At 38.3% G+C, this 15,270-nt stretch overlaps 1 protein-coding gene across 1 annotated transcript in view; it reads right to left on the bottom strand.

The window, feature by feature from the left end:
- The window catches only part of KCNQ5 (potassium voltage-gated channel subfamily Q member 5), a gene marked incomplete at its 5' end in the record, with an annotated part of 363,603 nt that overhangs the window by 43,367 nt on the left and 304,966 nt on the right, over window positions 1–15,270 (bottom strand). Inside the window, 3 exons of the mRNA XM_083377082.1 lie at window positions 1,944–2,038; window positions 10,422–10,517; window positions 14,954–15,064. Coding sequence (XP_083233208.1) covers window positions 1,944–2,038; window positions 10,422–10,517; window positions 14,954–15,064 — 302 coding nt within the window. The remainder of the gene's footprint in view (window positions 1–1,943; window positions 2,039–10,421; window positions 10,518–14,953; window positions 15,065–15,270) is intronic.

Here is a 15,270-nt window from a genome sequence, read left to right as displayed (position 1 = left end):
TGAAGGATTTGCTTGTGATTGGTTTAATTATTAGAGAATTTTTGAAAGATTTAAATTTGATTTTAAAAGTTTTGTTTTCACAGGAACTAAATCTGAATTGGATGTTAATTTATGTTCTGACAATGACCATTTGATTTCTAAAATATATAAAATGTTACTTAAGATGAACCTAGGAGATATTAAAGAATGTATGTGTACATATGTTGTATATAGTATGTTTTAAATGTGTTATGTATGTGTACGCTTTGAGAGGAAGCAACTAAATTTCATTTTTAATGTGTGCTATTGTTTCCACAGGAAAAAAAATGACAATGAAGATTATAAAGGTTAAAATGGGCAAACAAAATGGGTATAATATAACGCTAGATAAATGGGAGAATGGACTAAAATTCACATTAAATTAGTTTCAAAGAAAACTTTTACTAAAAGATGTATCGTTGGTACTTGATCCCAGATAGACTAGCAAAAATTTATGAAGGTATTTCTAATAAGTGCTGGAAATGTAATCAAAATCCAGGTTCATTTTATCGTTATGTAGTGGTCTTGCAAATATAGATAAACATAACAATGCAAAAATATTTAAGATACAAATATTAATGAAACCTGAAGCTCTTACTTTATATACGATAGACAAGCCAGTTGAAAAAAACATTATGGGGTGCTATTCCTTCACATGGTGATGGATGCGAGGATTGTACTTGCCAAACACTGGAAAGAAAATGTGATGCCGACTATTGAAGAATGGATTTTGAAATTGACTGAACCAGCAGAGATGGTGAAATTAATTGCTTTGATTATAGATAATGGACTGGACAGCTTTATAAGAGATTTCTACATGCTAAATATAATAAGAGATGGTTAACAGAGGGATTTGAAGATTAGTGTAATATTTAGCTCAACCTGTTGACTGCTTTATATCTGTGTGTACGTATGTGTATATATACACAGTATATATATATATATATATATATATATATATATATATATATTTTATTTATTTTATTTTAATTCCATTTATATCCCGCCCTTCTCCGAAGACTCAGGGCGGCTTACAAGCTTAGCAGTAGCCTTCATTCTCTGTATATGCCTGCTTATTAGGGCTTTCACACAAACCCCAAGCGGCATTATTACAAAGTCAGCTTAATTGCCCCCAACAATCTGGGTCCTCATTTTACCTACCTCGGAAGGATGGAAGGCTGAGTCAACCTTGAGCCTGGTGGGACTCGAACCTGCACTCATTGCAGGCAGCTGGTGTTACTTAAGGAGGCATTAGCCCACTGCTCCACCAAGGCTGTGTGTGTATATGTGTGTGTGTATGTGTGTATGTATATGTATGTGTGTGTAATATATATGTATATGTATGTATATATCTATATGTAAAAGGGGAAGAGAATTTACCTTTTTTTTCAGCACCTATTCAGGGTGGATCCTAGATGTTAAATGTTAAATTTAATTGACCACTTTTTCCTCCTTTTTTGTACACTATTTTTTTCTTTGTTGTTGTTAGGGCTGATTTATGCCTTTGTTTTGTTTGTTTGTTTTACTGTTTTGTATTTTATTCTCTATGATAAAACAATAAATAAAAAATAGTATACATCCAAAAATGCATATACCCCTAACTCTGTGAAGTGAGATGAATTAACGAAGTCCAACACATGCCCAGATGCTGTTAAAAGGTTAGGTTTCAGCAGGGATTTGAGGACTGCAAAATTCTCTGTTGCTTTAATTATAACATTTATTAAGAAGCAAAATAAAATAGAAATTAGATTTATCTTATTTGGAAGATGTGCATGTTTGCTACCTGAGTTCCTCAGTGAAAGAAAATAAAAGGAAATGAATGGGGAAAAGGGAAAGTAGAAAGACAAGACAAAAACAACAGACCGATTTGTATAATCTCAAAACCAGATATCAAGTACAACACCAGCTGCCATATTTTTACCTACTTTGTAGGGCTGCAGGTATGTAAGGCCTTCAAATGAGGCTTCCAGGTAGCAATGGAAACCGATTTCTCATCAGCTGCATAACTACGCCATACACACTACGTGCAGATATATGATAAAAGAAAAAGGCAAACAAAAATGGAGAAGCATATTAGTAAACCAGTACAAGTATTGTTTTTTGTAGCATTCATAGCACTGATACATGCCTGAGGGATGGAAGACTATATTCATAATATCGCCAGGTAGCTGTCAGGTTTGTTCGTCGTGAATCGGTAGAATAAAACCGCCAAGTAGCCTGATTTGAGGAAACAATAGAAAGTACAACAGATCTAACAATATATGAAATGAAGTACTATTTAATAGGACGGAAAATTTGGATTTTGTTCAATATGGATACAATTGGCTTAATTAATTTGGAAGGGCTGCACTTGTACAATGTAATGAAGATTTGAGGTTTAAAGATTTAAATATAGAAGAAAACAATAAATAAGGAAGTTCTAGTTATATATGCTAGAAATTTTGTACAGCAAAATCTTTAAGAAAGCCTTTTGCTATAATTTTTTTTTCATGAGTGCAGTTGACTTTTTTTCTTCAGATTAGCAATAGTACATTCTATTAATAAGCTGTATTCTCGTCTGCATAAATGAGTAACAATGAAAGATAAATTAGGGAGATTATTAGCACACAGTTTCCTTTTTAAGGAATCCTTTCAAATGTTTTTATCTTATATACTTTTATGTCCACTTGTCAAATGCCCATGATATTTTGTTGTGATTTTCTATCTTGGTTACTTGTCTCAAAATGTGTCTTTTCTCAAAAGGCAAGTGGACTATGTTTTTTTTTCTTTTTCCTTGAGGAAGAAGAAAATGTTTCGCTTCTCATCCAAGAAGCTTCATTACTAACTGATGAAGCTTCTTGGATGAGAAGCGAAATGTCTTCTTCTTCAAAGGAAAAGAAAAGAAAAAAACCACAGTCCATTTGCCTTTTGAAAAAGCACCTTTGAAGCAATCATGACCTGCATAACTGAGAATCTCCATAGACACCTTAGCTACTTATTTTATTAGATTAGATTTAGATACTGCTTATATGGACTGTGTAAGGGACGCGGTGGCTCAGTGGGTTAGGACGCTGAGCTTGTCGATCGGAAGGTCGGCAGTTTGGCGGGTCGAATCCCGAGTGCCGCGTAACAGAGTGAGCGCCTGTTACTCGTCCCAGCTTCTGCCAACCTAGCAGTTCGAAAGCACGTAAAAATGCAAGTAGAAAAATAGGGACCACTCCGGTGGGAAGGTAACAGCGTTCCGTGCGCCTTTGGCGTCTAGTCATGCCGGCCACATGACCACGGAGATGTCCTCAGACAAGCGCTGGCTCTTCGGCTTTGAAACGGAGATGAGCACCGGCCCCTAGAGTCGGAAACGACTAGCACACATGTGCGGGGGAACCTTTACCTTTACCTTTATATGGACTGTAAGTAGTTTGCAATTACAAGATTAGAAATGTAGAGATCAACCACTTCAGGCCAGAATTCAGTGATCATGCCATCCATCAAATACCCATTTAAAAAAGGACCTTCACAGCTTTCACAAATACCAGCAAATGGGGCATGGAATAGTTCCTGCTTCATAACAGAACATTAGGCTAAGTCAGAAGTTGATAACTGGGCACTGAGTATTTGAAAATAAGACAATTGCAATATGTCAATTGGTATAAATAATAAAGCCATCAATTCATTTTGAATGATGAGAGTACAAAAGGATGATAGTTTTAGATACATTACCCTAACATACATGGCTGACAGGATATATTTTCACAAGGAACTTGTCTGTTAATGCTTTTAACCATTTACGCAATGCTGTATCCTCGGAATATAAGTGCACAAAATGATCCGATATTATACATTTCCTATTAATACTTTTAAAATAAAGATTTATTATTCCCAACTTTTCAGATCGCTTCAACTGTATGATCGAAGAACCTATTTACATCCAGTGCAAAAATATTAACTGATCTTCATCATGGATGTCTAACACAGTTATAAGAGAAAAGTAAGACTCAAGCAATAGTCTGCTCTCTAAATGACTCTTCTGTACAGTCAGCAACTCTGCAGTCAGGTCTTCATTTATCTGGGAATAAATCCTACTGAACTCCACTGAACATATGTGGGAGTGGACGCATGCAAGTGGAAGGATTTTTACAGTGGGCTTTGGGATAGAGATCCTTACTGAACAGCCTTCCCAAACTTGAATCCATGCAGATGGTTTGCACTCAGTTCTCTTCATCTCTGACCATTTGCCAGGCTGGCTGAGGATGAAAGGAATTCTAACCCAAATAACTCAAGGGACCCAAGATAGGGAAGGCTGCTGTAAAGAAGGGAGAATGTGTGTCACAACCTCCTCTTTCAGTTCATCTGGCATGAATCTTAAGATATATTTACCCTCACAGCTAGCTCTGGATCAAATGAATTGGGGGCTTTCATTCCCTGCTTGGTCTGGCCTTCTCACATTCAAGCAATATATATCATCTACTGTAGGTCAGAGGTAGGCAACTTTGGCTCTTTTATGACTCGTGGACATCAACTCCCAGAATTCCTGAGCCAGCATGGCTCAGCTTGGAAACTCTCCCTTTCCCCTCAGCATGGCTGGCTCAGGAATTCTGGGAGTTGAAGTCCACGAGTCATAAAAGAGCCAAGATTGCCTACCCCTCATCTAGGTCATGTTTAATCACTAGGGTAAGAGTAGCCATTTTTAACTACTGTGCCATCTAGTAACTTTATGCAAGTTACTAGCTGGTGGTACAGATAGATAGAGAGGCCCTTCAATATGAACAGAGATCTGGGAATACCAAAGTGTATTTTAACACAACTGCTAACACTTGGGTAATACTATACTGTATATTTTTTCACGCTGTTATTCTTTATAATCTTTATAATGTACAGCATGCAGCATAGCCTACAACCGTACAATGGGATAGCCTAGAACTAGTTTATAGTATAATAAAAATTCTAACAAGCATTTTTCCTTTTCAATAGCATTCTGTTTGTGTAGCACTTTGTTTGTAAGTAGGAAGACACTGGCTGCATAGCCATTACCTCTAAGAGAAGCATAAACAACAGTCCAGCAAAAGACTGAATCATCTCTCCGCAGAGACATTTGGCATTTCTGTTCCATAGCCAGCATGGCTCAGCTTGGAAACTCTCCCTTTCCCCTCAGCATGGCTGGCTCAGGAATTCTGGGAGTTGAAGTCCACGAGTCATAAAAGAGCCAAGATTGCCTACCCCTCATCTAGGTCATGTTTAATCACTAGGGTAAGAGTAGCCATTTTTAACTACTGTGCCATCTAGTAACTTTATGCAAGTTACTAGCTGGTTTTACAGATAGATAGAGAGGCCCTTCAATATGAACAGAGATCTGGGAATACCAAAGTGTATTTTAACACAACTGCTAACACTTGGGTAATACTATACTGTATATTTTTTCATGCTGTTATTCTTTATAATCTTTATAATGTACAGCATGCAGCATAGCCTACAACCGTACAATGGGATAGCCTAGATTGAACTAGTTTATAGTATAATAAAAATTCTAACAAGCATTTTTCCTTTTCAATAGCATTCTGTTTGTGTAGCACTCTGTAAGTAGGAAGACACTGGCTGCATAGCCATTACCTCTAAGAGAAGCATAAACAACAGTCCAGCAAAAGACTGAATCATCTCTCCACAGAGACATTTGGCATTTCTGTTCCATAGCCATAATCCAGCATAATTTGGAAGCCAAAATCTCTTAGAAGAGATTTGGTTCAGCTTCCAAATGATAATGATGCTTATTTGTACAGAAAAAACAATGTCAGGAACCAAAGAATGTGAGAATAATTCTGTGCCCCTATATATTATACATTACATAAACTAACTCCCTTCAAAGGAGTGTAATCATTTTAACTGTAAGATGCTGGGTATGAAGAAAGTGAACGAAGTTATTCAAAACAAAAAGAGAGAATCATTGTTCTAATAACAGGACAATTAAAATCTTAACTATTCAGACATTTAAATGCATTTTGATTCCTTCTACATGACAATATTACTCTAATGTATTCAGCATCTTAAGCAAAAAAATCCATTATATACAATCATGCAAGCTATGCAATAAATTCTTTGGACAAAGGTCTTTTCATTCAGACTAAATATATTTTCCCTGGCATATTGTCCGAGTTCGGCTATTTATGAATTAATTGAATATATACAAATGTAGGGTATCATACATAAATCTATCATTAGTTATCAAATATTACTGTAATTCTAGTTACTGAATCTCCATTCTTTTGAAAAGGTTACTTGCTAAAAATACAAAATGAAATCCAAACTCCAAACAAACAATGAATGAAAATAGAAACTCTGATGATTTTAAAGGGCAGTACCAGAGTTTGATTAAGGGCCACTTAGCTTAGTATATTGTGTGAACCCAGCTGATGTAATTTGTAAGCCATAATTTATGGATTAGCATGTTCTACAACAGGGGTCTTCAAACTTGGCCCTTTTATGACTTGTGGACTTCAACTCCCAGAATTCCTCAGCCAGCAAAGTCCACAAGTCATAAAAGAGCCGAGTTTGAAGACCCCTGTTCTATAAACTGATAGGTTTAGGGGTATTTTAATGTTATTGTATTAATGTATTGAATTGGGCTGTAATATTTAATATTTCCCCTTCATGGATTACTGCCTTGTCGTGGCGAAGGGGCTTGCGTAATTCAATGAAGCTATGAGCTATGCCGTGCAGGGCCACCCAAGACGGACAGGTCATAGCAGAGAGTTCTGACAAAACGTGATCCACTGGAGAAGGAAATGGCAACCCACTCCAGTATCTTTGCCATGAAAACCCTATGGACAGTACCAAAAGGCAAAACGATATGACGCTGGAAGATGAGCCCCTCAGGTCAGAAGGCGTCCAATATGCTACTGGGGAAGATCAGAGGGCTAGTACTAGTAGCGCCAGAAAGAATGAAGCGACTGGGCCAAAGCCGAAAGGACGCTCAGCTGTGGATATGTCTGGTGGTGAAAGGAAAGTCCGATGCTGTAAAGATTTTTTCTCCATAGGAACCTGGAATGTAAGATCCATGAATCAAGGAAAGCTGGACGTGGTCAAACAAGAGATGACAAGACTAAACATTGACATCTTAGGTATCAGCGAACTAAAATGGACAGGAATGGGTGAATTTCATTCAGATGACCATCAGGTATACTACTGCGGGCAAGAATCCCTCAGAAGAAATGGAGTAGCCTTCATAGTCAATAAAAAAATAGGAAAAGCAATACTGGGATACAATCCTCAAAATGACAGAATGATCTCAGTTCGAATCCAAGGCAAACCATTCAATATCACAGTAGTCCAAGTCTATGCCCCAACCACCGGTGCCCCAACCACCGGAGGATGAAATTGACCGGTTCTATGAAGCCCTACAGCACCTTATAGAACTAACACCCAGAAATGATGTCCTTATCATCATGGGGGATTGGAATGCTAAAGTAGGAAGCCAAAAGATAACTGGAATAACAGGCAAGTTTGGCCTTGGAGTACAAAATGAAGCAGGGCACAGGCTGATAGAATTTTGTCAAGAGAATACGATGGTCATAGCAAACACTCTTTTCCAACAACCCAAGAGACGGCTTTACACATGGACATCACCAGACGGTCAACACAGAAATCAGATTGACTATATGCTCTGCAGCCAAAGATGGAGAAGCTCTATACAGTCAATAAAAACAAGACCAGGAGCTGACTGTGGCTCAGACCATGAGCTTCTTGTTGCAAAGTTTAGGCTTAAATTAAAGAAAGTAGGGAAAAGCGCTAGGCCAGTCAGGTATGAATTAAATCATATCCCTGTTCAATATACAGTAGAGGTGACAAATAGATTTAAGGAATTAGATCTGATAGACAGAGTGCCTGAAGAACTATGGACAGAGGCTCGCAACATTGTACAACAGGTAGCAACCAAAACCATCCCAAAGAAAAAGAAATGCAAGAAAGCAAAATGGCTGTCTGAGGAAGCTTTGCAAATAGCTGAGGAAAGGAGGGAAGCAAAAGGCAAGGGAGAAAAAGAAAGATATGCCCAATTAAATGCAGAATTCCAAAGAATAGCTAGAAGAGATAAGAATGCCTTCTTAAATGAACAATGCAAAGAAATAGAAGAAAACAATAGAATAGGGAGGACCAGAGATCTTTTCAAGAAAATTGGAGAGATGAAAGGAACGTTTCATGCAAAAATGGGCATGATAAAGGACCAAAATGGCAGGGACCTAACAGAGGCAGAAGAGATTAAGAAGAGGTGGCAAAATTACACAGAAGAACTATACAAGAATGAGCTTAACGTCCCTGATAATCACAATGAGGTGGTCACTGACCTCGAGCCAGACATCCTAGAATGTGAAGTGAAGTGGGCCTTAGAAAAGCTGAGCAACAACAAAGCTAGTGGAGGTGACAGTATTCCAGCTGAGCTATTCAAAATCTTAAAAGACAATGCAGTAAAAGTGCTACACTCAATTTGCCAGCAAATTTGGAAAACTCAACAGTGGCCACAGGATTGGAAAAGATCAGTTTACATTCCAATTCCAAAGAAAGGCAGTGCCAAAGAATGTTCAAACTATCGCACCATTGCACTCATTTCTCATGCTAGTAAAGTTATGCTTAAAATTCTACAAGCTAGACTCCAGCAGTATGTGGATCGAGAACTACCAGAAGTACAGGCAGGATTTCGAAGAGGCAGAGGAACTAGAGATCAAATTGCTAACATACGCTGGATCATGCAGAAAGCTAGAGAGTTCCAGAAAAACATCTACTTCTGCTTCATTGACTATGCTAAAGCCTTTGATTGTGTGGATCATAACAAACTGTGGCAAGTCCTTAAAGAGATGGGCATACCAGACCATCTTATTTGTCTCTTGAGAAGTCTATATGCGGGCCAAGAAGCAACAGTGAGAACTGGACACGGAACCACTGATTGGTTCAAAATTGGGAAAGGAGTCCGGCAAGGCTGTATACTGTCGCCTTGCCTATTTAACTTATATGCAGAGCACATCATGAGAAAGGCAGGGCTAGATGAATCAAAAGTTGGAATTAAGATTGCCGGAAGAAACATCAACAACCTAAGATATGCAGATGATACCACTCTAATGGCAGAAAGTGAAGAAGAACTAAAGAGCCTCTTGTTGCAGGTGAAGAAGGAGAGTGCAAAACTTGGGTTGAAACTTAACATTAAGAAAACCAAGATCATGGCATCTGGCCCTCTCAGTTCCTGGCAAATAGATGGGGAAGAAATGGAGGTAGTGACAGATTTTATTTTCCTGGGCTCCAAGATCACTGCAGATGGGGACTGTAGCCAAGAAATTAAAAGACGCTTGCTCCTTGGGAGGAAAGCCATGGCAAATCTAGACAGCACACTAAAAAGCAGAGACATCACCCTGTCAACAAAAGTGCGTATAGTCAAGGCTATGGTCTTCCCAGTTGCAATGTATGGCAGTGAAAGCTGGACCATAAGAAAGGCTGAGCGCCAAAGAATTGAAGCCTTTGAACTATGGTGCTGGAGAAGACTCCTGCGAGTTCCTTGGACTGCAAGGCGATCAAACCGGTCAGTCCTAGAGGAGATCAACCCTGACTGCTCTTTAGAAGGCCAGATCCTGAAGCTAAAACTCAAATACTTTGGCCACCTAATGAGAAGGAAGGACTCACTGGAGAAGAGCCTAATGCTGGGAAAGATTGAGGGCAATAGAAGAAGGGGACGACAGAGAATGAGGTGGCTGGATGGAGTCATTGAAGCAGTAGGCGTGAGCTTAGATGGACTCCAGAAGATGGTAGAGGACAGGAAGGCCTGGAGGAACATTGTCCATAGGGTCGCGATGGGTCGGACACGACTTCGCAACTAACAACAACAACAACAACAATTTAATATTTTTTTAATTTTTGTATGTTGTATTTTATTGTATTGCCCTGTACACCGCCCTGAGTCCTTCGGGAGAAGGGCGGTATAGAAATTAAATTATTATTATTATTATTATTATTATTATTATTATTATTATTATTATTATTATTATTATTATTATTATTATCTTAACTGCTTGAGGTTTGTAAATCATAACTTAAGGCTTACCTAGTTGCGAGTCATCCAATAAACCATTCTAAGTAGATATCTAGTTTGAGATGTTTGTGGATTGTTTATAATATATTAAATGGTTTAGCAAATGGGTTTGATATGACACATGAACTTAGTTTATATGTGAAATAGCCCAGTTGTTTGATTACATATTTGTACACATGATTCCCTTTTCAACTGGGATTATGGCTGTAAAAACATGGCTTTTTACTTCCTCAACTGAATTGGAATGAAGAAAGAACAGGAATGATCCTTCCTAAATATATGTATTTCTTTGAAACCTGGCACAATTGAGCTTGTAATATTCATTATCAAGAATTTTTGAAAATCTGCTTCATTTGCTACTTACTTGAATTAAACTGGCAGCAGGATTTCTTCTCTTTTCAAAATGTTTTTGACGATGCTGTTCCTGTACTTTTAATGCAAATCCTGACCCTAGAATACCCTTAAGTGCAATACAACAAAAGTTTATAATCAGAAAAATATTTCTGGTAACAATTAAAAACGTACAATTTCAAAAACTAAAATAAGGATTATAGAAATGACCTGTATGTCATAGCATGGTTTGGTTCAATATTTGAAATGACATTATTGGACCAGTGTGGAGAACATCAGGTGCATCTTATAATCATATGGGACAGGATTCTGCCAAATTCTTACAAACCAGGAAACAGTCATAATTTAAAATACTGTAAGAGTGGGTAACATGGAAAGTTCTGAATTCTCCCTTTGTCCTTACTCTTATTGTTGTTATTACTGTTACTGTAACCACATTTTTCCAGTCAGTTTTCTCTCGGTGTAAGTTTATTTCCAATGCTGTTATTTTCTAAGTATTTTATTTTACTAGGAAAGAATTGAGAAAACCAGCTTTGGGGGAACTAACAGGCAAACTTAGTCTTATCTAATCTTCCTTGATTAGGGAATTTCATTATCACCTCATTGCTCCTCTCGTTTTCTACATCCCCAATTCTCTCCCCCAAATTGTGGGGAAATTTTGCAAATAGTTTAGGAAGAATGTTAGATTACTTCTCTTCATGTTCCACTAATGAAAGCCTTTGCTTAAGTTGCATTACCAGGAATTTGATTCTGATAGAACAATTGGCCATCATAGTCCACTTTTCTAGTTACTCTTCTTTAAGTATGCAACTACATAGAATGTTGTCAATTCAAATTTTCATACTGCAGCAACTACTTTTCTAATGTAAAGGGAATGACAGAGCATGAGAGAGCCACTTTGGTCTAGTGCAAGGGTGTCCAACTGGTGGCCCGCGGGCTGGATGCATCACCACGCCCATCCCAGCTCTGCAAAGGTAAAAAACGTTGCGATATGTCACGATACATCACATGACGTGATTTTGACACCCATAGTCTAGTGGTTAAAGCACCAGGCTAGAAAGACCATGAATTCAAGTCCCATCTTAGCTATGAAAGCTGGCTGGGTGACCATAGTCCAGTCAGTCTCTCTCATCCCAGCCCACCCCACCCCCACAAGTTATTGTGGGGGAAAATAGGAGGAAGGCGTTGGATATGTTCATCACCTTGAGTTATTTGTATAGAATAACCTGTTGTCATGACCTTTAACTGAGTGAAACAATACATCATAGGACAATTGTTGAACAAGATATTTCAAATTTCAGAATGTGTCCAAAATCTGAGACCCATGAGTCCCAAGAAAACAAAATTTGGGAAACCTAAGGCTCTTTGAATGCTACTGGATGCTGCGGCAGTCATGTGATATTCATTTTCATAGTGTGATGATAGTATCCCATCCAGTCTTGCAATTCCTTGCTCTCTCCCCCACCCAGCAGCCAGTGAACTGCCTGCTGGGAAGGGAATGAAAGGAGGAAGAAAAGGAAGGAAGGAAGGAAGGAAGGAAGGAGGAAGGAAGAAAGGAAGGAAGGAAGGAAAGGAAAGGAAAGGAAAGGAAGAGAGGGAGGCACTGGGAAGAAGGAACCCCAATACACTTTTCCTGACTGCGCACCTTCCTTGAACTGCAAGTACCTCTTGTGCAACCCTATGCATTTTTCACAACCCAAGCTGGCTGCTCACAGAATGTCCCTGACCTGCATGGCATTTTTCACATACTCCCAAGCACACATAGGCACCATTCCCTATGCGCAAACCCAATGTATTCTGCTTGAGCTGTGCAGCACCCCTCACATAACCACATGACCTGCACAACAGCCTGATCAATGCTGTCTCTTGCACACTGTGCCCAACTTATATGGCATCTCTTGCACACACCCCTGTATGCTTTCCGACCTGTGCATCATCTCTCATACATCCCCATGTACAATTCCTGATCTACACCCTAATGCACTTGCTCATTCCCTTTCCCACCCAGCAGCAGCCATTTACCTGCCTGCTGGGTTTGGACCTGTAACTTCCTGCTGGCTTCCCCATTGCTTTCCTCTCTGAAAGTTTATCACAAGCAAATTAAGTGGGGAAGCCTTCAGGAATTCTAGGGAGGGAGGGAGGGAGGAAGGAAGGTAGATAGGTAGGTTTCTGATGTTTCCTGTCAGCTTCCCATAAAGAAACTTAATGGGAAAGCTGGTAGGAAATTAGAAGTCGCTCCTGCTCCTAATGCTTTTTTGCCCATATGCGGTCATTCTGTTATTTTGTTTAGGTAAGGAAATATTTCTGAAATGATGAGCCAAGAGTGTATAGGTTTCTAGTCTGCAGTAAAACAGAATTCTGATTAATAGAAGCCTGAATCTGTTTTGCTATGTACAAATTACATGCTTAGTTATTTTATTAATTCTACCAGTTATGTAGTTCTATCATTGCATATTACAGCTAAAGAAAAATACTAGTATATTTGTCATTAACCTTAAATGAAGTTATGTTAATTTGGTATTTGAACTAGGGAAGTTCTTTTATGTTAATAAACTTAATAAAACTTAATAAAAGTGCAGTATCCCACATGCAAGTAAAATGAAAAAGTTTAGTATACTGTGGAATATTATTTGCATATGTTTAGAAGCCGATTATTACTAATGGAAAATATCAAAGATACATGCTTGGCTGTGCAGAGCCCTCGATTTGAAGGACTCACTATAATTTAGTTGCAGATGAATGTGCATGAAGCTTCTATTAGGAACACTGTATCACAGCCCTCCACTGAAAAAAACACATTTGTCTTAAAGTATTCTCCTCTGGCATCTTAAGTGTACCCATGTGTGCTTTGAATCAGATTTTGCTCTTCAAATCCAGATCACCGGAGATCTCTAGAGTATATGTATGCGGTTACATTTATGGTATATTTTACTCCATCTACTGCTATTTGAAATTGCTAAAACTTTCAAGAAGGTGTCAATATCTGTTTATGAGGAAGCTTAACTTTTAGCTATGAAAAGTCACTGGGATTTCAGCAGCCAAACAATAAATTTTCTTGAAGAGCATTAGTTAGCAGCTGAATCAGAAACAGCATCTACTCCTAGGCAAATGCTTCAGTGGAGTCCTTGATTCTCTCCAAGCTTGGTTTTTGCTTGCAGAAGTTTCATTACCTGACTAAGTAAAATCTTCAGTGCTACAAGGGAGTGAAGTTTGTCCCCTGTTGATATACAGTAGCTTGTCCTGTCATTGTGGATGGGGATGTGATTTTGTCCTTGTAGCTCCTTGATTAGGCTGTTTACTGCTTGATTGTTTGTCTGAATTGGTAGTTCCTTGATTAGGGTATTGCTTACTGCTTGTTTGTTTGTCTAGTGTTATATTTTTAATGAAAACTGCTTTTATTTACTAACTAAATAAATAATATTTAATAGTATTTCTGCACTTTCTCATTACTAACCCAAATTAAGTAAATTAAAAATATTTGTAATCTGACAAAGAAATAATTCCTGAGTACAGAACAATGTGTTCTTTAGCCTTCTACTAGATAAGCATTTCTTATAGATGATTTCTGATAATGATTTCTGATTTTTTTACAAGGGTAATTATATTTCTTAACAAAAAAATCTTGTGTAGGAAATGGAAAATATTCCAACATTTAATTTATATGTAAAAAAACTTTAACATGTAATTACAATTTAAAAATATTCTAGCATAGGCTTATTATATTAATTACTAGAACTTACTGAGATTCTAACATTATAAAAGATATGTTTGGATATAGCAGATCTCATTTTCTTTGAGGACCTCTCTATACTGATGTAGGAACTGGTTCTCTAGCGGCCTACACAGATCCTGCTCTTCTCTCAATAAACTTATGGACAGATGAGAAACCAGGAAGGGCTGAATCCTTGACATTTATCCATAGTAGAAATGGACTTCACCACATCTTAGCAAGTTCCATGCAAACATTGTTTTGGATGCAATGTAACCAAATAAAACTTTGGATGTCCCATACATTTATTATTGGAGATAAGTAAGCTCTTAAAGAAGGGGCGCGGTGGCTCAGTGGGTTAGGATGCTGAGCTTGATCAGAAGGTCGGCAGTTTGGCAGGTCGAATCCCAAGTGCCGCGTAACAGAGTGAGCGCCTGTTACTCGTCCCAGCTTCTGCCAACCCAGCAGTTCGAAAGCATGTAAAAATGCAAGTAGAAAAATAGGGACCACTACGGTGGGAAGGTAACAGCATTCCGTGCACCTTTGGCATCTAGTCATGCCGGCCACATGATCATGGAGACGTCCTCGGACAAGCGCTGCCTCTTCGGCTTTGAAACGGAGATGAGCACCAGCCCCTAGAGTTGGAAACGATTAGCACGCATGTGCGGGGGAACCTTTACCTTTACTTTTAAGCTCTTAAAAAGTATTGTATGCAATGGCAAAAGTTAACATGGGTTTACAAATGCATTGATATAAGTGACTAACATTCTTTCTCACATATCCAGCACAGAGTACAATGTTCTTCAAATTTAAAACACAGTGGTAAAGATACTCACAGCAGGTAATGCAAAGAAAGAAATGCCAAGCAGTGCAAACCCTGCAGAAAGCAGCCTTCCTAGCCAAGTAAGAGGCGTTTTATCTCCATAACCAATTGTTGTTAATGTGATCTGAAAATAAACGAATATAAACCAGGGTGAAAAAAATGCAGACAGTAGAGATACCAAGAATTTTAACATCAGCTCTCTAAAGTACATAGAGACAGCTTATAAAAAAAAGGTAACAGTGGGATTTCCCTTTGGGTGTTCACCCTTGTCTCAGTGACATTTAGTCACTATGATCAGCTCTGCTTCTCAGGCTGCTTTGAATATTTCCA

This window comes from Vipera ursinii (genome assembly GCF_947247035.1).
Source record: "Vipera ursinii genome assembly, chromosome: 1".
Taxonomy (NCBI): Eukaryota; Metazoa; Chordata; class Lepidosauria; order Squamata; family Viperidae; genus Vipera; species Vipera ursinii.
The sequence above is the reverse complement of the archived record's forward strand: the minus strand, read 5'-3'. Positions and strand labels throughout refer to the sequence as shown.